General features: G+C 35.3%; 1 protein-coding gene across 8 annotated transcripts in view; it reads right to left on the bottom strand.

Annotated features, from left to right (window-relative positions):
* Positions 1-24651, bottom strand: part of LOC106882224 (mitogen-activated protein kinase kinase kinase 5) — a 294987-nt gene extending 270336 nt beyond the window's left edge. For all 8 annotated transcript variants that reach the window (XM_089347114.1, XM_089347115.1, XM_052978403.2 and 5 more), the window contains exons 1-6: positions 24506-24651; positions 23128-23287; positions 16826-16919; positions 16556-16624; positions 4191-4262; positions 2645-2730 (exon numbers count right to left, since the gene is read on the bottom strand). In XM_089347114.1, coding sequence (XP_089203240.1) covers positions 2645-2730; positions 4191-4262; positions 16556-16624; positions 16826-16919; positions 23128-23287; positions 24506-24536 — 512 coding nt within the window. In that variant the 5' untranslated portion in view covers positions 24537-24651. The remainder of the gene's footprint in view (positions 1-2644; positions 2731-4190; positions 4263-16555; positions 16625-16825; positions 16920-23127; positions 23288-24505) is intronic.
* Positions 24652-25224: the final 573 nt, after the last annotated feature.

The raw sequence follows: 25224 nt of genomic DNA, 5'->3' as shown, positions 1-25224 counted from the left end.
TGTCACCCATGAACACTTCTAAAGGCTTCATGCCACCCCCACCCCTACTTAGAGTTTATCTCCTCCTATGTAAGGTAGAGATCATATGGTGCAAAATATGATAGTGTAGTAGAAGCAGGTTGAGATGAATACTACTGATTGTTTATGAATTCTGCCAAATGCAAGCTTTCTTTTCAGGTACATGACGCTGCTGTTCCCCACCCCAGGGTCTTACAGGCCCATACCTCCCACACCCTCAGAGTTGGCATTCTCAACGTCAGCACTCTGAAAGATAGGTCTGATGAGATTGTTGAGATGATTGAATGGAGATGTGTTGATATCTGCTGCCTCGATATATATATATATATATATATATATATATATATATATGCGAGTAAAAATAAATACAAAAAAAGGTGGATTTTTTTGTATGATTGTGTATAGAGGAATATATTATTTTGCTTAAAAGAGTTCCAACACTGTCTGTTTTTTATGTTTTATTTATATTCCTGCAGAACTAATGTGGGGTATAGAATATGGAATATACAATATATAATATAATATACAATATATAATATAAAATAAAATAAAAATGGATGGCACCATGAAATAAAGTATTGAATGTAGATGAAATATTGAGTGTTCAATATAAAGGATCAAATATATAAATATATAAATATAAATATATATATATAAAGGCGACTCGAGTTTCAGGGCTATTTCCCTTCGTCATGGCCGGTTTGTGCAGATATATATATATGCATGTACGTATGCATATATGTATGTATGCCTGTATATATGTGAGAGTATAGTTTCACTGTAGTAGATTCAGTATGAAAATGAAACCATTAAAGTGAAAGTATCTGTCATTACAGTATCGAAATGTGATTGTTTCAGTTAGTGGAATAGTTTCATTTTTAAAGTGAAAGTATTTGACATGAGTGTTTTTGTTTCACTTTTGACACGTAATACTTAAATAGTGGAGGAAATATTATGTTGCTGTGAGCTTGAACTATGCAAGAAGTTAAAAAATTTTTTTGACTAAAACACAACCGGGTCCGTAAGTAAGGCATGTGTAAAATTTGAATGAAATTGGTCGTGTAGTTCTGGAGTTTTAGGGTTTCACAGACACACAGACATACATTCTCATTTATATATATATATATATATATATATATATATATATAGATAGATAGATATATACACACAGACACACACACACACACACACACACACACACACATATATATATATATATATATATATATATATATATATGCACATATATATATACATATACACACACACACACATATATACATACACACACATATACACACACATACGCACGCACACACACACACACACATATATATACATATATATATATATATATATATATATATATATATATATATATATATATAAGGAATAATTTTATATTTGGGTATACACCTTGTAGTATGCTGTTATGTTGTTTAAAGCCTGTTCACTGTTTGTAGCTACCTGATATCATCAACTGTATGGATATAAATGCCACTGGATTTACTTCAGGAATTGCTTCATGTCTGTAGAGTTTATATTATATGAGAAAAAGAGAAAAAAAATATAATTCATAAGATACTTTATTAATCACTACAATAGTTTTAACCTATCGTGCGTCGGCCCTTCTGGGTAAGATTGTGTACAAATAGTCGTGGTGCATGGTATGGAGATGTGCCTCATAAGGTGACTTGTCATAAGGTACCTCATTCTTTAATCTACATTTTGCTTATTTCGGTTTGAATACATTCTTCTATTTGCCTGTAGCAACTTGCATACAGGAGTTAGAATTCTCTTATAAAGAATAAACTGACTTCCAAGGAATCGAAAATGGAATAAATATAAAATAAATAAGTGAATCAAATACTATATTTTACACTGATAATGAAATACATTAAATAAAATCATAAAACACTAAAACAATCATGGATGACAATCATAGATGACATGAAACAGACAATCACAATCCAATTGTGGTTTCATGTTTTGTTTTTCTATATACATCAATTTACCTGTTTCATGTCCCCTTTCTTTTTTCTTTACCATTTTTCTTCACTCTCTCTCTCTTACCTGCTCTGTCTTTTTCCTTCTTTCTCTTACCCTGAAAACGTACGCCTTTTAAAATCTACCTGTCTATCTAAATTTGCATTGACTTGTATATTACTCCATTTCCATATATGTCAATTTATCTGTGTTTCTCTCATTCCACTCTTTTTTCTCTTTCCTTCACTATGTCTTTCTATTACCCTCTCCCTCTGCTTTTTTTTACTTTTGAGTCCCTTTCTGAATGTGATCACATTGTCGTTTACATTAGACATATTCAGATATGAAACATTGTAACAAACCAGTGCTGGCTATAATTTCTATAGAAAATTTGTAGCGATAACCTTAACATGTGATTTAATAGCACTACTAATACAGTAGGACACAGTATATACTCATAAAGCATTTAATATACTTTGTAGTATATTATGGTTGCATAATGAAATATGGTGTCTCTACAAGTAATTAATAAATTAATGGCATGTATCACATGAATATTTTGGTGAGAAAGTAAAGGGTTGTAGGAATTTCATACATACATCCATATTTAGATGAAGAAGAATAAAGTAGAAAAATGTACCTAATTTTTTTAATTGTGTCCACTTCAAAAGTCCATTCACCACCTTGTTTACCATCCTGGTCCTTGATATTCCACAAATGCACATTCTAAATAAACAGTAAAGAGTAATATTGTTCAAAAGACAATTGATACAAGAATAAACTTCTTATGAAAAATAATATGAAATATAAAAAATGTTACAAAGTTATTTTTATTGATTACCTCCTGGTCAATCCTGTTTAAACAAACCTCTAATAAAAGTATTCTAGCCTTGATCATTCTGTTCTTTTTTAGTAGTATGTGAGAATATATTTCTAACAAGTAACAATTTAGAGGTCTTCTCTGCTCTTCTGTATCAAGTTGTAATTGTTGAGTAGAGTTTATAATTTCTTATATTTATAACATTTTTATAATTTTCTAGAAAGGAGGTTATTATAATACGATGATCATAGAACATAATTATATCATTTGATTTCTTAAAATGAATGGTTGGAGAAAAAACATAAGCTGAGCAAAATTCTTACTCCTGGGTTTAGAAGGGTGAGACAGTGGAAATACTGGGAGCAGATGACACAAATACATTGGTTAGGTTCGGGTCTATGTTGTAGTGCAGAGGTCAGGGAACTTCTTTAACTAATTACCTCAAAATATATTTATTTACGCCAACATCACCCCCTTGATTTGAAAGGAAGAAAATAATAGATTCTTCGAATTCAAAAAGTTTATTGAATCTATTTATATGAATCTATTGGGCTGAGAAATAATTCATGAAGGCTTTGTTTTTTTACAAATCTAAAAATGCATGCAGAAATAAAAACACATTGGCAAAATGTTTTGTTATTTGAAAGAGAACTTTTAAATTTGAAAAAAAAACTCATGAATTAATCCTCAACCCAATATTTACATGTCCATTACATTGTATAGATGCAGTGTTACCAGAAGAAAAATTTCTGTCGTAACAAGGAACATGTTCTTCTATATGATTTTACTTATGTCTAATGAGTCTTCATTACCCCCAAGAATTTAATTTTTACCCCACTGGGAGTAATTTACCCCAGTTCGCCAACCCCTGATGCAGTGGAAACTATAGGCTACATCCTCATCAGATTAGTCAACTGAAGTATTGATAGTAGAAAATACAAAAATGACACAGCTCAGATGAATATGTAGCTGCATATGATCTGCTGTATAGAGGGGAGTATATATTAGTGGTTCACTAAACATATATTTACACAAACTATAGAATGTGGTTGACTGAATATATGGTCTATAGTTGTAAGAAACATGTACAGTTAATGGTTCAACATTCAGTTGTAATGTCTGTTTCATAGGTCTGATGTCAGACAAGTAATGTAGTGTGGTTTTAGAATATTTTTTTGCATAAATAGTTTATAATTGTGGTGTATGTGTTAAAGTACCCTTTCATAATACAATATGGCTACAACACTGATTAAGTTATTAATTCGTGGTGGTCAAAGTGAAGCTAATTTCTGTAAAATTTTGGAGATGTTGCTGTTAGTGGTCTTAGAAGTATGTTGTTCTCAGTTAATAAAGAGAGAAGACAAACCTTTCTTTCGTCATTGTTGTTAACTTGTATATAGCTGGGTAGAAATACTCTGTTTGGTTCCAGGACTAAACACTGGAATAAGAAAGAAAAAATATAATGATAATGATGATGACAATGATTATTATTTTTAACAAGCTATTAATTACTATCAATTGCCAGTATTTAGTTAAATATCTTAACATTTTAAGTTTGGACTCACTGTTCATACTCTGTCAGAAATTATTAGCTCTCTGTGTTTGTAAAAATTCGCCACCACCAGAGAGTCTTATGATATATACTGTTTGCATCTTCTCAAATGATGCAGGAATAGTTTCGAAATTGAAAAACACACTACATTGTTAACAAAAAAGGAAAGAGTTGAAGAATGCCAGGGAACTGAAATATCAGACTGGCAAACAATAAAATCAGTTGAGAAAAGACAGTGGTATAAGTATTTGGGAATACTAGAGGCAGATTAAATAAAACATGAAAAGATGAAGCAAATTACAAGTAGGGAGTATACAAGGAGAGTGAAGGAAATATTACAGAGACGGTTGAAATTAAAGAAATGGTTCCTGAAGTGATTAATTCAAGAGAAGCGCCAGTTATCAGATATAGAGCTAGAATTGTGGACTGGACAAAAGGGAAAATGCAGATACTTGACAGAACTAGAATGCTGCTTACTGTCATTGGGGCTCACCACCCAAAAGCTGATATTAACCAACTGTACAAGAAGAGAGACCAGGGTGAAAGAGGCTTAATTGGTGTGGAAGAGTGTGTGCAGATGGAATGAAACAACTTGTTACATTATTTACAGAACAGCACAGAAAAGCTAGTAAAGGTAGTGCTTAAAACAGATTGATGAGAAACCTTTGCATGGTCAGTTTTGGAAAGCCACAGATGTGGAACAAAATCCTGGGCTTGGTTGAAATATGAGCAAATGAAAAAAGAAATAGAGAACCTTATTATAGCAGTTGAAGATCAAGCATTGCAAACAAAACAACTTGAGAAAATATGAGTATGGGGATATGTGTTGATGAAATGTAGAGCATGTGAAATTTGGGACAAAATTATGGCACACATTGTTGCAGAATGCTCCAAGTTGGTCCAGGAAGAATATAAGAAGTAGAGACATGATGAAACTCAGAAAATTCTACACAGGAAGCTTTGTCAGAAACAGTGAAGCAGGAAGTACAAGTTATAATTAGCTGATAGAAAGAGTACTTGAGTTAAAAACACAAGATTTTGTGGGATTTTCCAACGTAAATGGATATGAAGATAATAGGAAAGGAAAAGTAAATTTGCTTACTGATTGATCCATCATGGCCATTTGATTCCAGGATTGTGAAGAAAGCAGATGAATCGAGAATACCTTAGTAGATAAAGCAATGAAGGATATGAAGAGAGGGAAAGCCCCCAGCCCATCAGGAATCACTGCTGAGATGCTTAAAATATCTGGTGGTGTGTGTTATGGTCTAGTCACTCATATTGTAAATCAGGTGGTTCATGAAGGAGTCATACCCAATGACTGCTGTAGTAGTACCTTAGTCAACTGCTACAAAGGTAAAGGTGATGCCTTAGATAGAAATAATTACAGAGGTATCAAACTGTTCGATCAGGTGATGAAAGTTACGGAGAGAGACAAAGCTCAACTAATTAGGGAGAGAGTTAGTCTTGATGAGATTCCATTTGGTTTTCTGCCAGGGAGAAGCACCACTGATGCTATATTTCTGGTAAGGCAGCTGCAGGAAGAATACAGAGCCTCTGTACTTGGCTTTTGTTGACTTGGAAAAAGCCTTTGACAGGGTCCTCCAATCCCTATCTAGTGGTCAATGCAGAAACTAGGGATAGACGAATGGTTTGTCAGAGCTGTACAGTAACAGTACCTGTAAGGCAAGGGTTAACCTAGTAAAAACCAAAGTCTTAGTAAGAAGGAAGGCAAACAAATCACAAATCCCTTCAAGTAGATTACCTTAATCAATCTGTGTAAAAGGCATAGGTAGAAACTCCATAAGTTGCACCTACTATAAGCTTTGGACACATAAAAGGTGCAGCAATATCAGAAGAAGGTTAACAAGGAGAATAGCTTTTGTGTGTGGAAGATGTGGCTGTGTGGTAAGTAGCTTGCTTACCAACCACATGGTTCCGGGTTCATTCCCACTGCGTGGCACCTTGGGCAAGTGTCTTCTACTATAGCCTCGGGCCGACCAAAGCCTTGTGAGTGGATTTGGTAGATGGAAACTGAAAGAAGCCCGTGATATATATGTATATATGTGTGTATGTGTGTCTGTGTTTGTCCCTCCAACATCGCTTGACAAACGATGGTGGTGTGTTTACGTCCCCGTAACTTAGCGGTTCGGCAAAAAGAGACCGATAGAATAAGTACTAGGCATCCAAAGAATAAGTCCTGGGGTCGATTTACTTGACTAAAGGCGGTGCTCCAGCATGGCCACAGTCAATTGACTGAAACAAGTAAAAGAGTAAAAGAGTAAAAGAGTAAGTACAATAAACACTGAAAATGTACAGAAAATAGACTCCATCAACTGCCAGCGGGGTAAGCTAGAGGTAGTATAAAGCTTCAGTTATCTAGGTGACCAAGTTAGTAGCAGAGGTGAATGCTCTGAGAGCATTGCTGTGAGAATAAGATTAGGCTGAGATAAGTTCAGAGAACTCCTACCCCTGCTGGCAACAAACAGCCTCATTTTCAGTGTGAACGGCAGATTGTATGATGCCTGTGTGTGAACAGCTTTGCTATGTGGCAGTGAAACATGGGCTGTGACAACGAGGACATGCATAGGCTTGAAAGAAATGAAGCCAGTGTATTTCACTGGATGTGTAATGTCAGTGTGCATGTTTGACAGAATGTAAGAATCTTGAGAGAAAAGTTAGGCATAAGAGACATCAGATGTGGTGTGCAAGAGATGACTGCACTGGTATGGTTATGTGACGTGTATGGATGAGAACAGCTGTGTAAAGAAGTGCCGATCTCTAACTGTGGTGGGAACCTGTGGTAGAGGTAGACCCAGGAAGGCATGGGACGAGGTGGTGAAGCATGATCTTCAAACTTTGGGCCACACAGAGGTAATGACTAGTGATTGAGTCCTTTGGTGATATGCTGTGCTTAAGAAGACTCATCAAGCCAATACTAGTTGTGGCCAATACCAGTGTCACATAACTGGCCCATTTAAAAGCCAGCCCAGATCAAACTGTCCAATATGGACAACGGATGTTAAATGATGATGATGATTAATTAAACAAACTGTTTAAAAAAAAAGCTATTAAAGTTCATAATAAATATAATATTGTAACAACAATGAGGAGAGCAACAAAAGAAGGAAAGAAGAGAAAAATATACAGAGAAAAATACAAGCATGTTCAGTTAATGATATTTCTGAATTTGGTACCCTTCACTGTATACCATGAAAGATTTCACTTTGTCAAATCAATCAACTTCATTTTCACTAAAATACTAAAAGTCAAAATAAATCAGCTCATATACACAACATTTCAGTTAGTTGAATTTTCTGCTTTTCTGATTATCTTCAGATGGTATGCACATGTGGTTACCTAACACCAACTGATACTCTCATAAAGTGTAAAGGAAAGATTTATATATCAGCTTAAGTGACACTATTTATTATTAATCAGTTAGCAATTTCTACTAATGTTTTTAAGCCATAAATCAGATATAAGAGAAAATATATGCCATATGTAAACTACTCTTAGATAAAAGAGACAGTAAAAGATAATCAATATAAATCAGAAAGTGAACTAAAGACACAGAAATGCCCCTCCAAAAATACAGATGATAATAAAGCGTCAGTACATGCACCAATGAGTCATATTAATGCAACTATGAACATACCTATGTATAAACATACAAAACAAAATGAAAGTCTCAAAACAGTTGTTATATGTTCATGTCTATGTGTATGTGCAGGTATGTGCATATATGAATACATCTTCATTATTAGTACTATTTTGTTAAGCGCATCTAGTAAACAGTATGAACTGTGAATAAAGTGAATAAGCACAGTATGTATCACTGCGCTATACATACACATTTGTAAACATGCCAAGTAAATAAACACGTAGAATCATAATAACGTCTTCAATGAGTTGTTTATTGTCTCAACACAAACCAAGGAATACATAACATGGTGGCAGTGATAAATACTTAATCAAAAACCGTGCCTTTACAACAACAAAACAGAAACGCAACAAGCCTGAAATTTAACAAACTGAATATTGCTTTGTCTTCGGACACACATGAGGATCCGAAATGGTGGCCCCTGTCGCCATACAGATGAATTTACATCCAACCATGAACCAAGATGCCAATGATATCATGGAAGCATTCAAGAAATTCAAACAGAAAAGTCAATTGGCTTTCAAAAGCTTCCTGAAAGGTACAATTGCCAATGAAAAGATAAGCTACATCCTTTTATGGATGGGAGAGAAGGGTTTAGACCTATTCAATGGTTGGGACATGTCAGAATCAGATTGCTGTAATCAAGACACACTTTTAGAGAAATTTGAAAGACACCTAGAGCCCATAAAAAAACCATAAAATTCATAGGTACAATTCCAGGGCCTGAAACAAGACCCACAAGAAACGACTGACAACTTCCTGTCCTGACTAAAGAATGTTTCCAAGAAATGCAGATTCAAGAACAAGGACAAAAGGATTGTTGATCAACTCATATGGGGGCATGCTCATAAAGAAGTTCAAAACTCCCTCGTAGGTAAGGATGCTCTCCAGTTGATAGAAGCAGTAGACACTGCAAGAGCATTTGAAGCCACTACAAAACAAATGGCCTTACTTACCTTTCAAACAAACACAATAGGCAGCAGTGTAGATATTGTATCTAGACATAGGATGAAACACACCCACAAGCAAAGAACATGCCAGTACTGTGGTACAGAGCATGAGTTCAATGTCCAGAAGAAATGTCCTGCATTCGGTACACACTGCAAAGCATGTGGAAAGCCCAACCACTGGGGGAAAATGTGTAGACTAACAAATTCTCACAAATACACGCCCCAACTTTCAAAGAGGAGTGGAAGAAGAAAAGAGATATACATGTCCAACAACAGGAACAAAACACCTCAGAGTGTACAAGAAATGTACATGAGATGGGAAATGACAACTGGAAAAAAAAATGAGGTATACACAACAATACAAATCCAAAAGAAGTCAGGCAAGAAAAGAATAAACATTGACCTAAAGCTAAAGATTGACACTGGAGCCCAGAGTGATATCTTACCTGTCAACATCTACAAAAAGATGTTCCTAGAACACATGACACAAGAGGATAAAGTCAAAGAAGGAATCCTCACACCAAGTGTTGTAATCCTAACTGCATATGGAGGTACCAGGATTCTACAACTGAGCAAAACAACCATTACAGGGACTCACAAAGGAAGAAAAATCAAGTTTTCTTTTTATGTCACAAGAACAGCAGGACTCGCAATTCTTGGACTTAATACCTGTTAAAAGCTCAATATTATGGCAATCAACAGTGAAGTGAAGGCAGTTCCAAGCAGGATTGTCACAGATATGCCTATCAAAGATCGACCATCAATCAGACATAAAGATGAACTGATGAGCATGTACCCAGAATGTTTTGAGAAATGTCGATGCCATATAACAGTCGACCCCAATGCCAAACCAACTGTTCACCCACCTCGCCATGTTCCGCTAGAATTAAGAGAGAAGCTGAAGGCAGAGTTGGACAGAATGGAAAAAAAACCCTAAATAATCACCAAAGTGACACGACCAACTGACTGGGTGAATTCAATTGCAATTAAAGAAAAATGGTACCCTAAGAATATGCCTTGACTCCAGGGATCTGAACAAGACATTAAAACGAGATTACTATCCAATTCCAACCCTTGAAGAAATCACACCATCATTAGCTGGATCTAAAATATTCAGCAAACTGGATGCCAGTAAAAATAGACAAAGAATCATCCATGCTCACTACCTTCAACACACCATTTGGCAGATACAGATTTGACCAACTCCCATTTGGGTTGAGCCAAGATGTCTTCCAGCATCAAGTAGATGAGACCTACCGAGGCTGTAAGGAAGAAATCGTGATAGCGGACGATATCCAAGTGTATGGCAAGGATGAGATCACACATAACTACAATTTACATGAAGCTATGGAGAAAATCCAACAAGTAGGTATCAAACTCAATGCAGACAAATGTGTGATCAAAGCAAAAGAGTGCAAATTCTTTGGAATGATATACTCTGCAGAGGGAGTGAAACCAGACCCCGCGAAAGTGGAAGCCATCAGTGACATCAAAGAACCTAAAGATAAGAAGGAACTCAGAAGCCTCTTAGGACTCACCCACTACATGGGAGCCTTCATACCCAAGCTCGCCGATCACAGTGCAAATCTCCAAGAGCTAATGAAAGATGACATAGAGTTTGATTGGTGTGCTTCATACACACAGGATTTCAATACAATCAAAAAGCTCATCAGCAAGGAGACAACTCTGCAGTACTATGACAGACACAAACCAGTAACACTCCAAGTTGATGCTTCTATGAGAGAAGTTGGCGCAGCATTGATACAAGAAAGTAAACCTATTGCATATGCCTCGAAAGCTCTCTCACCCACAGTGATAAGGTATGCAAATATAGAAAGGGAACTCCTGGCAGTAGTCTATGGCTATGAAAAGTTATACGTATATATGAATACATCTCTATTGTTAGTACTGTTTTGTTAAGCGCATCTAGTAAATAGTATGAACTGTGAATAAAGCGAATACGCACAGTGTATCACTCCGTTATACATACACGGTTGTAAACATGCCAAGTAAATAAACACATAGAATCATAATAACGTCTTCAATGAATTGTTTATTGTCCCAACACAAACCAAGGAATACATAACAACAGTAAAACATGGTGTTTTGAATGAAACATCTAACAGTAGCTTTTCTGGTAAGTTCAAGAAAGGTAAGCTAAAATATGTTTATGCATGTGAGTGCACTCACACTCACAGAGAAACACACATATTTATACTCTTATACAGAAAAGTAGCAACTAAAGTAATTACTTTCATTTCCCTACCTCATTTATTTTTCAGATATATTCTGACTGTTGTCTGATTAAGGCTTTGTCCATTCAGGTTTTGTTCAATATAATAAGATAAAATAAGTTATTTCTGAATCACATTTTTAAAAAATTGTAAATCACGAGTTTAACTTTCTGACTTATTTACTTCTACTGATGATGTAAAATTGTTTGTCTTTCATTAAGTTTACAATAGTAGATATGCTAATAACATACAGCATGCAAGATAGAAGTTTAAGTAGAATGAGTAACTTAACAATATCAGTACTCATATTTTATTTTCATTATCATAAATATTTCTCACCTACCTTTTCTCTCACATCAAAAAAAAAGTAAAAGTACAAAAATCATGACAAAATGAAATTGGTAAACACTGGAACTGTGTATGCAGGAGTTGGACAAACTAATGGAAACACCTAGCATCATAGCATCATAATTTTGAAAAAACTATAAAACTGTCAAAAGCTTGTTTATTTTTATGCTTTTTGATTTATTATTTGTTTCGCTAAAATTGCTGTTTGTTTTCAGATATCATTAGAAAAAGGTAATTAAAATGACAGATCTATCGGACTTTCAAAGAGGTCAAATTGTTGGTGCTCATATGGCAGGTGCTAGCATAATGAAAACAGCTGAAATGTTTGGTGTATCAAGAAGTACCGTCTCAAAAGTAATGACAGCCTTTGAGAAAGAGGGGAAAACCTTCTTATCAAAACAAAACTCTGGAAGAAAATCAAAACTTTCAGATAGGGACTGTCAGACTCTTATATGAATTGTTAGAAAGGATCACAAAAGTACAACTCCCAAAATTACTGCAAAGCTTAATGACCACCTCGAGAACCCAGTTTCCATAAAAACTGTTCGCTAGGTGCTGCACAAACCCGGATTTCACAGGAGGACTGTAATCAGAAAACTACTACTTTCAAAAACAAACATTGCAAAACATTTAGAGTGGAGTAAAACCCTACAGAATTGGTCCCTAGAGCAGTGGAAGAATGTTATTTTCTCGGACGAGTTATCCTTTACCTTATTTTCGACCACTGGCTGAATATACATGTGGAGACAGCCAAAAGAAGCATTTGACCCAGACTGCCTTCTTCCAACTGTTAAACACGGAGGAGGATCTGTGATGATCTGAGGGGCTATATCTTGGAAACCCACTGGCCCAATGGTTTCCCTTCATGGTAGAATTAATAGTCAAAACTGTTTAAGCATTTTATCTGATCAAATTCATCCTATGGTTGCAGAACAGTTTCCAGAGGGAAACACACTCTTTCAGGATGATAATGTACCAATTCACACAGCTTAAGTTGTTACTGAATGGTACGAGGAACATTCAAGTGAAGTTGAACATCTTATCTGGCCACCACAGTCCCCAGATCTCAATATTATTGAACATTTATGGTGCATTTTAGAAAAGCAAGTAAGGAGTCAATATCCTCCACCATCATCACTACAAGAACTAGAGACTGTTTTAGCTGAAGAATGGACAAAAATTCCTTTGGAAACAATTCAAACTTCTTACGAGACCATACCTCGTAGAATTCAAGCTCTAATTACTGCCAAAGGTGGTCCTACCCCATATTAAAATAAATTTGTTTGAAATTTTAAGGTGTTTCCATTATTTTGTCCAACCCCTGTATTTCTCTACATGGGCTATTGTTGAGAACCCTACTAACAATGAAGATATAAAGGAAGTTTCCAGAAATTATGACTGTCAGCAGCTTACTGCTCAAATTAAATGAAATGAGAATTTTCCTGATCCTTTAGTTTAGATTAAGTTTTTATGAAGCAGCTCAGCAAGCTGATGAATACTAAAAACAACGGATAAATGAAAACAAATGACAATAATGCTCCTGCAGAATTAGTAGATTCACTAGTGGCTCACATTGAAAGACGAATGATACCAAGAATACAGAGACAAACAATTTTACAACATCCTCAATAGAAGTAAATAAGTCAGAAAAGCATAAATGCTGTCAAAAGTTGATACACAAACAGCAAACAAGGTACCCCCACCGGAAATTACCAAAACTAAAATAATTGAATCAACTTTAATCTCATTAATGGTACACGCAGACATGGAAGAAGTAGGAAAAACTTCAGATATGCTCATAATAAGCTTTGTTATGAGTAGAAAATTGTCTTGTGACTATTATTGTTTGTAATAGCTAACTTCAATACATTCTTGCTCTTTAACAGTTACTCTCACTAGCTATGTTGATGATATCAAAATATCAAAAGCAAAGGTCCAGATAATATCAAGGACCTAGAAAAGGATCTCAACTTGATAAACAGGTGGGTTGATAAAAAGAATGCAATTCAATGTTGGAAGGTTCCAAATAATTCTCAACTTTCTCCCATCATGATTGTAACTGAAATATACAGAATAAGATTTTGTACAAGACTTGGGAACTATACTGAGTAATAAAAAAAACTAAAGCATCAATAATGTGCAGATGAGGGGAAAGAGAGATACTGAGAACATTTAGATCAAGAGAAAAAGAAATGATCTGATTCTGTGAAAGGTACTTGTTCTCAGTTACCTGAATTATTGACATGGCCACCTCACAGTATTTAGCTCATTATGGAATTTGAAGCAATCTGATCCAACGCAAAAAAACCCCCTCTTCTATGCATCATCTGAACTACTAGAAGGGGTTGAGACTTAAAATTTTAAACTTTGGGGTGAAGAAGAGATATACAATAATATGAATGCAGATCATAGAAAGCATGAGATGGTGGAGTTAGCTTTGCTATCAAAACAACTTACTTGAACAAATAGATAGTCCACACAGCATAAGCAATTGCACTATGAAACTTCAATTCCGACTCTATGTGGATGGTATGCATCTGTTTTCTAAGTTTATGTTCCAATTCACAGAAACAGTACAAAATGTAGTCATTACATGAGTCCCAAAAGCATGAAAAGTTGAAAATCCTTAGTTACTTTAACACAGATGAAAGTAATCATGAGAACTTGAATGTGCTTGGCCACTTCAGCATTGGAAATGTAAATAGCAATGGTTTATTCTTACTTTAACTTTGTTCAGAATTGAATTTCACAATCAGTTACACCCTTTTCCATCAAAACCTAAAACAAAGTCACATGGATGCATCTAAGGTCTAAACTAGTCACTCATAAAGATGATATTTAAGATCTTTATCATGTACATCTTCTACAGAACATGTAGTAATGAATAACATACCAATCCCAAATTGGTAGGAGGAAAGCTCAAACTTCAAATTCAGAAAAAAGGTCCATATGAATGGGGTAAACACACCTAAATATATCAATGTAGCTACACTGATACAACAAGACATTTAAAAAACTGCATTCAATAAATTTGCTGATCTTAGCTTTAATGCTTCCTGGAAAACATTTATGACTTTATGATTCTTCTTGAATGCATGCACATCAGTTTTCAAAGAATACATAGAGATCAGTTTCATGGTAATAATGTGGTATGAAACATACTCTTTGTCAATCTCTGTCAGACCCAAATCTACAAAATTAACTGAGTGCATTGAAAGGTCTTTCAAAGCACAGATTTTAGATCAGAATGAGTTTAAATCCTCTTGAGAGGTGACTTTTTTCATTAAGATGTTGTTTGTGTTCATCTTTCTCTATACAACTTGTGGCTTAAAAGCCAACTTGTTTATACTGGCATACATGCATGTGGTTATCAGCTGGTTGGTAACTACACATGTGTGTGTATGTGCATGTGCAGGTATGTGTGTGCATGTCTGTGCACGTATGTGCGTATATATATGTATATATGTATGTTTCTTTACTCTTTGTTTTAATTATTTTAATTTTTCCTACAAGAGCTTTTCTCTAACAAAGAAACAAATTCATCACTAGAATTTTGATAGCATTAGCAATAAGTATTACATGTTGAACATTAGAAAAGTTTTGCATAATTTTTACTGTTCCACTTACAGATTGTATTTGTAATGTGTGAGTCAACCTTCTTCGTCTGAAAATCCGAGCTTTTGAAGATAGTCACTTAAACATTTATTAACATAGTGAAGTACACCAATAACTATAGGTACAAATGTGAATTTACAATAAGGTACAGTAGCTACATGCTCAAACCAATTGTTCATCAATATTCTTCTCACTGATTTTGAAAGACATATGCACATAGTAAAACAGTTGACATCTATAACTGCATATGATCCTTCTTTTGTCCCAAAACAAATATGTTCACACTTGGAAGAAAATTTGATGAGAATGTTCTACCTATTTCTTTGTTTTGATGTTTTGATGTTTTAATTCAATAAAAGAGGCATTGTCTATATTTATCATGATGCAGTTTTTCCTCTGGAAGATACTGGATATTGTTTAAGCAACATGTCTGTGTATAAATATGTACGAATGTGTATGTATATATAATCATTTATGCCTAGAAAGCTGCTGGATATAGCAATGAAATGACTAACAGGAATGTATACGTAAATGCTGAGTAAAACCTGGTGAGAAACTTACCATAAATATTAACTATAGTAGATGTTAATGTCACTTCATGCACTAATACAATGCTGCAACACTCATGCATAGTGTAAAACCAACAGTAAAAGGACGATAGTGACTGAACCCATAAAACTGAAATGGATTGTGTAGTGCCAAGAGTCACAACACTCCCTGTGAGAACAGACTTGACCAAATAATTATAAATAGTAGCAGTCTGAGTGAGAGACAGAGTAAGCGTTAATCACAGGAAGTTGTAAGGTGTCATTTTGGTAGTTTGTTGGAATATCATTTGGTGGTTCATGTATAGTTCGTGGAGAGTTTGCTGGATTGTTACATTGTTGTTACTCTGCTTCATAATCTGTTTCATTGTTACTACATGGTTATAGTGTAAAAAAAGTATCATCATAACAATTGGTAATACAACAATTTTGGTGACAAGTAACTACATTACAATAGATTGATTGTCAAAATAATATACTAATCAAAATATAGCACAGACCAAAAAAAGTTCACAAAAACTTAATGGCTGATCAATGCATGATTATACTAACTCTAGTCAGAAATATGACTTTCATTTACTTTATCAACCTCTAAAGAGATGAATGTCAATCTTAATGGAGTTTATAAGGTACAGGACAAATCAAAATAACAGTATTCTAATACTTCTCCACCTTTTTTTGTATTAAGTTTAGGAGTGATGTACTGAATGCTTAACTTAAATATTTTTTAAGAAACCATTCTAGTGTATCTTTCCTTGAATCACAATATAACAATTATTTGTAATTTCAGAAATAACTCACTAATTCACAAGAAATAACATACCGGAAATTGAACAAAAGTTACAACTTCTTCCACTGCATCAACAAAAAATTCCATCCAGAAATGAAATTGCTGTAAAGAAATAACAGTAGATAAGCAGACATTTTAATTTCATTTTGACAACAATTTTAGATATTTAAGAAATAGTACGTGGTAATTAATGTTTTTTTTTTCTCTAGTGTATTAAGTAAGCCTAATATTTTTAGCAAATTAACTACACTATGAGAACTGTTAATGAGACTTGGCATTAATAGATAAAAAAAAAAAACCTACCGTCATTTCAGATTTTGAGTAATTACTTGGATCTGGTTCTGATTTCCGAAACTTGCTAATTAGCTTAATATTGCCAATGGTAGACTTTAGGTACCTGTAGTTGAGATAATGATAATAATTTTTATTTTTTTTTTTTTTTTTTATTTTGGCTACAAAGGCAATAAATTTCAAAGACCTGCTACAAAATGAAAAAAACACTTATAAATGGGATGAAATGCCCAAAACAAAGATGACCAGCCAAGTCAAATGTGTACCCCATAAATTTTTAATATCTTTCAATAGCAAGTGTTTTCTCTTTGTTATAAATCCCTTCATCTACACTAAACTAGTTAGTGCACAATAACCTTTCTCTAAGTAGAATGATCAAGCAGCCCCTATGTGGTCACTTAACCTGACAAAAATACCTTTTAAATCTTCCTGAGATCACACCTTACCATCTTAGATGAGGACACTTTTAATTATATACTACACTATTTCTAAAAAAGTGACAAAGGAACAATTATGTCTTCTTAATCAGGACCAATTCAAACTAACCAACAACAATCTTTCTGTAACTTACTAGACGGTAGCACTTTCTCTTCCACTTTAAATGGCCCTAGAAAAAATTGAGATTTTATTCAAAAAGTAAAAGACTTGCTCAAGATCCTACCAAATGACACCCATACTATCTCTTTTTCTCTGGCCAACAGACAGAAAAAAAACAACCTGGATTCCCTTGATATGTAAGTGGCAGAGCTTTACAATGGATTTGGTATATAATGCAGAAGCTGCATGTTGACCTCATTAGATCTGCTGGGAAGTACATATGTCTGTGCAGCACTGGCAGCACACCCAGGAAGCAGTGCAAATCTCTTTGGCCCACATTTTTAACCCTCCATGAATTTATCAATAATGACCAACCTGGTTGTGTCTTTCTGCAACACAGCCGGCCACTCCTTACTTTACACAACATAAAATTAACCTAGTCTTCTGTCTATTGTAATAAATATCTTCAAAAACAAGAGGTAGCAAGCTTTGCATGTAACTATGAAACTCTTAGAACAGATCATCTAAAACTTGGAATTTCTTCTTCTATAACTACTCAGCTGTTCCTGTATCTCACATTTATTATTGGCTTTTAGCTGCAGTTTTTTTTTTTTTTCACAATGAGTAGGACCATCATCAAAGGACTGAAATCCACACCTCCAGCATACCACTTAAAAAAGTGATAAAGTGTCGCTGAAAAACTGCAAGTATCTACTTGGAATCAGATACAAACTGTCGCTATTATTCCACAACACACTACTGCCACTCAGGCTCACTAAGTGGTGTTTGTTTCTTAGCATGCAAAAGCATGTGCCTTACCTTAAATGGCACAACCACTGTACTTCAAACCAAAGAAACAGTTGAGAAACATTCTAGTTACCAACATGTTTGATATAGTGCCTTTCCAAACATTTCCTACTGACTCTCACTCAAATCTGGTATTTTCTCTCATTAATTCTTCATTATTTTCTCTGAACGAAGACCCACTAATTCTTGTTTATGGTGCCATTATCATGTCTGACTGATCTGCCAATTTGATCTTTGTAAGTTTTCCATGCAGTGAATGATGCATTCAACTTTCAATAACCATGTCTTGTTCATGTGCCTTGTAAAGCTGACAAGACAGATCACAAACATGCAGTCTGTTTAGCCAACTAACCAAAACTGTGGTTACCCTACACTATCGTTATCCGCTGACATAACAAAAACACTACCTAAATATGATCTGGATGATCCATTCAGGAAATCCAGGTGATAACTATGTGACAGTTGTAATTTCCATCCCTCCTAACTACTCCTACACTATTTCAATGAACGTTTAAAATATTTTTCCAGTTGCCCACTCAAGAAAGTTTCCAGACCCCTGAAGAAATCTAACAATCTGGCCTAAGTCAGGACATAAATACCCACCAATCACAAGGTGGTATCTCGTCAATACTTGACTGGATGGCCAGTTTTGATTATACTTCTCATTTTGGATCCTACCACCTAATATCGCTTAATGAGAAATAAAAGAATGGTAAGAAAAGGTCATTGCATAAAAAGTATTACTCAAGAAAATTAGTCAGATATGCCATTAGCACAAAAAATAAAAAAAGATTAAGTTATAGTGTTATATTTAATTCCATGAACTTCAAAAAGATAAATATAAATAATCATGTCACAAAGAAAAGAAACACTAGCTCAATGGCTAATCATTAATCAAAGTATGAACTTTACCTTACCGGTGAAGACACATCTCAGTCAGGCAAAATAAACATCCATTGAAAGCTGAATTATGTCTCAAATGGAAAAGTATTTGAGACATAATTCAGCTTTCAATGGATTCAGCACTAAGTAAATATACCATGACGTATATGAGAAGCTATGCAATTGGGTTTTCTAAGATACTTGCCAAAATAATAAGCAAATATTTCACTGAGCTTATGTTATCTTTTTCTAACAGCATAAGTATTTTAAACAAGATTTTTGACATTTGTAGTATTAAATATATTTATATTAACTTAACTATGTCACTGAATGTTGTGTTGCTATATAGGTGTTGATGTCTTTTCAACGATGGTACTAATGATATGGTGTTATGGTTGAGGTATTGGCAACAAAAAAGGATCCTCTGCTCTTCTGAGGCTTTTAGAAAGTCAATGCTATGCTTGTAACAATTAGATCTGCCCTCCGCCACAACATGCAAGTTGCAAATGATGGAAATGAGTTGGGAAATATTTTCCAGATTCCCTTATTGATCAAAACTTTATCAACATTGATCCCCAGTCAGTCCTCTTGGAAAAACTTTTACAACTTAGTCCCTTTATATTACTACTGCAGTCACCATCCACCAATCCACAGGTGGCAGCACATTAATCACCATCAATTTGATAATGCTCTTTAAGTGGGCAAGGACAAATATTTCAATGACACATGGGACAAAGTACTTTTGTACCTTCTGTACACAGCACTTCTATTAACCCACGGTACATTTTGTCTTGCATGGCACTCAATTGTACTACATACCTTCAAATACATTTCCACTTGAGACATAGTTTAATTTTCAACGGGTGTTTATTTTGCCTGACTAAGATGCTTCTTTTGTTCATTGTTATACTTTTGTTGCGAAGTGGGGAGAGGTGGTCATTTTCTCTTTTCATCAAATAACTGTTCCATTTCAAAAAAATATTTGAAATAAATATGAAGCAATGAAATAACTAAAGAGAGAGGAAATGGTCGGCACATATAACAAAAGCAGAGATAGCAAGGATTGGTACAAAGAGAAATGTTAATGATTTCTCTAGATGATTCTAAAAAGACAAGATGGTCACAGCTTGAAGATCTGTAAACATTGGTTTGCCTGATCAAAGTTAATATAAAGCTAAACAATAACACTATATTGCCACCAATACCACCAGCAGTTGCACAAGTGATCAAGGCTGTGAACATGACTAATGATACTGTAAACAACAATGGCAAAAGTAGCCACAATAGTTTTACTACCAGCAAAGTAGTAGCATAATCAAAATTACTAGCAGGAGTGGCTGTGTGGTAAAAAGCTTGCTTCTGCACATCAAGTTCGCTTCTTGCAGCTAAACAAGGAAGACGTGGTTTTTAATGCTCCATCTTGTGAAGAATAGTGAAAGCGTCGAGGTAGGTGTTTTTGTCCATTTGAAGCTGGGTGGGATTTAGTGGTCGTTTTAATTTTTATCAGTAAATTCTGCCCAGCTCTGGGGCAATTTCACCTACTCTTGGCGTTTTTTTTCTTGTTGCTTGTGTCCGCAAGCAAAAGTTGTTGTTTTTTTTGGGGGGGGGGGGCGTATCCTCGCCTGAAAAAAAGAAAAAGTTGAACTTTTATTTTTGTACTTGTTCTGGTTGAGGTGTTCCAGCTTCATTTTTTTTACTAAAAAGGCCTGGAGTACATTGTGGCCTGGAGAAGTTGTTTTTTATTCACTCTAAGTGAATAATTGTGGAAGTTCCAGTGTGTTCCAGTCGTGTGGTTCCAGGTTCAAATAGTAGGCCGGAGTACCTAGTGGCTGAAGGAATTTTGTTCCTCCTCACATATTGTGGGAGGAAGCTGATAAGAGCCTGGGTGTGTGGGCTGCTGCCCAGGATAAATCCCCAGTGGATAGAAGAGAGTGTTTGCAGGGGTCTGGGTGGCAGCAATTCCAGGCTCTTGAGTGTCAAAATGATGCTTGTAGCTGATTGGGTTGGGGCAAAAGCTGTTTTGACCCTTTAGATCCAATCAGATAAAGACCTTATTTTTCCTGATTTTTTGAAGATGACCGGGTCCAGGTACCCAGTGATACTTGAGGGATGCCCTCCCACCCAAGTGTCACCTGTGCCTGGAGCCTGGCCATATCGGGAAGAACTGCCCCCAGGGCCGTGGTAAGGCATTGGAGCAGGAAAAAGAAAAGGTGCCTGCCGCCTCCCCCCCACTGGAGGGGGAGACGGTGGAAGTCGTGGAGAAGGTTGCCTCCATGAAAAAAAGAAAGTGGAAGAAGGTGAGCAACAATGGTTGCTCATCGAGGGATCCGCAGGTTGCAGGAAATGAGGTCCTTCCAGTTAAACCAACAGAGGCCCCTGCTCCCGCAACCCCAAAGAAAAGAAGAAGGAGAACTGGGACATGGCCGGTGGATGTTGATGCAACACCGGCATGTCCTGATGCTTCATCAGTGGGAAGGGTGTCACCGATGAAGCAGACTGAGGCTCCTCCCCACTGTCAGTGGGACAGTGATTGCATTGTCTTCTACCACAGAGGAGGGGTTGTGGAGTGCTTCCTGGATGGCATACTGGACCGCGAACGGTTAGAGTCCAGGTGCCTGGACTATCCAGAGTGGCCTCCACAGGTGTACGCAGAGGTTCTGAGCAACACAGAGTTGTTCAAGATAATGGCCTCCTTTAGAAAGGAAGATTTTCAATTCCTTGGAATAGGCCTCAATTTGTCGCAGCAGGCTTGCCTGTGGGCGGCAAAAAAGTTGCTCGGGGAGGAAGTTTAAGAGGCTTAAGCGCCTATTCATTGATTATTAAATCATGTTATTTTGATTGCTTGATTTGATTTGATTTGATTGTACGTAATCTGAATTGTAAAAGAACAGTGATTTCGAGGGGTTTTCGGTCGGCGGGTGCCGAATACCCCTCCCATTTATAACATTCGCATTTTGTCATTTCTCATTCATTAATGTAAATGTCCAGCCCGCTTTGCTTCCATGTAAGGGCTTCATGGCCAATTTCCATGAAATAAAGAAGCTTGCTTCCGAACCACATGGTTCCAGTTTCAGTCCCACTGCATGGCACTTGGGCAAGTATCTTCTTCTATAGCCTTGGGCCAACCAAAGCCTTGTGAGTGGATTTGGTAGACAGAAACTGAAAAAAGCCCATAATATGTGTGTGTTTGTCTCCCCACCATAGCTTGACAACCAATGTTGGTGTATTTATGTCCCTATAGCTTAGCAGTTCGGCAAAAGAAACCGATAGAATAAGTACTAGGCTCACAAAGAATAAGTCCTGGAGTCGATTTGTTCAACTAAAGGCAGCGCTCCAGCATGGCCGCAGTCAAATGACTGAAACAAGTAAAAGAATAAAAGAAAAGAATAACCACCTGCCAACACCAACATCACAACAGAAGCAGTAACAAAAATGGCAAGACAGCTGACTCATGTACAAGAGTGATCAGCGAAAAATAGATCCAGATCTTGCTCAATTTGAAAGAATATTTAAAACAGTAATTTGAAATCAACACAAGGTAGCTTTCTCTCCAGCAGTAGGAACAACAGTGATGATGACATTGTTCCAAGTTGGATTGGCTTCAAAAAGAATCTCCAGTACACTATCAATCAATGCATCTCAATTCTGTGTCATCACTCAGTAAAAGCTAGTGTTCAAATCTTCCTAGACATAACTGTACTGCAGATAACTTATGACATTTTTTTCACAGCAATCTCTTTGATGTTCAGCTCTTTTCCCATTTTACATCTGTTCAACCTTTTACTCAATAAACATTTTGCATTCAACTCATACTTTGTTAATTGTTGTACTACAAACCATCTATCTTCAATGCCAACATTTCTCTATTATGTAGTATCACATGTTTCTAAAAAATGTAACAAATTAAAAGAATTGTTATCAGAAATAATCTCTGAAAATAAACTTCCATAAAACCAGTATATCAGTATTGAGATTCAAATAAAACATCTTGCTTAGACTGACAGAACATTTTCCAAAAAAGTATGTAAAGCAAACAAAGAAAAATGTAACAAAGTATGCATAAAAAATAATAGAAAAAAATACTTTACCAATTTGGAGGATTCAATCTAAACATACACATGGCAGCTTGAGACACTTTTGCATAGTTTTCACCAAGTACACTCATCTCAAAGAATGTTGCTACATCCCAGTAATCAGCGAGAGATTCAAAACCCCCCTTCTGACCAATCAAGTGATTTAAAGTAAACCCTAGAAAGAAAATATTTGAATAGCATTATTAGAGTTATGGTAACAATGTATTATCAGGGCTAAATCAAGATATCAGCAACTGGTGAAATACCTGATTGCCAAGTATTTGAGGTGAGCTTGTCATCTATTAAGAATCTTCAAAATTTGAAAATAAATACACCAAATTATTTTAAATGAACTGAATTGAACACCTAGATAAATAACAAAGTAATAATATCAATCGTATAATATATTGTTAAACTAAATTTAGATCAGAGTTTGGATTAGAACTCTATACAGTAGCAAAAATAATACTGTACCATATCATAATAGTTAGTGAAAACCCTCAGGAATTGCTAAAATTAATAAAATTCCAAAATTTCTTTAAAAGGCTAGTAACAAACTAATCCCTAGATGTAGAAAATTTCTTCTCACTCACACAGAAAGTATGAAAGCATTAGCACCCCCTAAGATACCGCAAATAATTAAGTTACTGTCATTAAAAAGTGTAACACACCGATCACTATAGTTGTCATAATGAATTGTGAAAGAATAAATTCATCACAATTTTATTTTTCTACACTAAGTAATTAATACAAGACTTGTCAACTATCAGTGTTTTCGTAATCAATTTGAAAATCCATTGCACGAGTGATTAGCCCATTCAATTTCACCAGCTTTACCTGTTTCCATCTCTCATGACGAGGACGAGGGGTTGGGCTTTGAATATTAGGGAGAAAATATTTAAGAAAAAGTGGAAGTGGATTGGTAGCACAATTAGAAAAGACACACCAAATGTAGCGAAAAGTGCTTTACAGTTGAATCCGGATGGATATAGAGAGAGGGCTAGGCCTAAGAATTCGTGGCATAGATCAACACAAGGGGAACTAGAGAAAGGGGGACATTCATGGCAGAGTATAAGTACAGAAGCGAAAAATTATGCGACATGGAATTCAATTATAAGTGGCCTATATTCCGCGTTAGAGGGTTAAAGGCAAGAAGAAAAAAACACTAAGTAATGGCTGATAAGTCTAACTAGTTACAAGGAACAAAGCCTAATATTAGCATTGTACCTAACATAAATTTATAATAAATTATAATGAAATGTGAATACATATTTACACTGAGCAAATTTTATCATATTATTAAATGACACCTATAAGTACACAGCAAAGTACCCCATGACTATATGTCCCTGTCAAAAATAGATTCTAGAAAGCATTTCACTTTCTTACCTACCTATTTTCTTGAGTTCCTGACTCATTTCCATTGTTTCACCTGATATTACGAGTAGAGTTGATAAATTTATCCCAGCATATTCATTAGGATGTACTTCAAAACCTTTCCTATACCTAGAACAGAAAAATATGAATTATCAATCTTCGGCTTTAAATAATATTAGAAATCAAAAAAGAAGACTGTAAATGTAGACGAGGAATTATGTACGTTATTTACATTTGACGAATATTTGTCCTCATCTTGTTTGTTGTTAACACGTTTTGGCTGATATATCCTCCAGCCTTAATCAGGTGTCCTGGGTTTGAAATTTTCCCAAAACACCTGATGAAGGCTGGCGGGTACATCAGCCAAAACATTGTGTTAACAACAAACAATATGAGGACAAATATCCGTCAAATGCAAATAATGTAAATAATGTGTAAATGTAGAGTTTCCAATATATTTTTGGATTACTCATTCCAAAGTAAAATATAAATTTATTTTCACTTCAAAGGAAGAAAAGTTATGGAAATAAATACTCCTCATTTTGTTGAAAAAAAAATTAGAATATACGACATGGATTTGCCGGATTTCAAAGAATTATTTTTACAGAAATTTTTGCTAGAGACATGAAGGAATAGAAATCTTAATTACTCTTCAGACATTTTGATTGAAACAGAAACAACTTACAAAATAAATCTGCAATGCAGGATAAATCTATATCATATCATGGGTGTGTC

Source organism: Octopus bimaculoides, chromosome 2, assembly GCF_046866305.1.
Source record: "Octopus bimaculoides isolate indiv1 chromosome 2, ASM4686630v1, whole genome shotgun sequence".
Classification (NCBI taxonomy): domain Eukaryota; kingdom Metazoa; phylum Mollusca; class Cephalopoda; order Octopoda; family Octopodidae; genus Octopus; species Octopus bimaculoides.
This window is presented reverse-complemented; position numbering and strand designations above follow the sequence as displayed.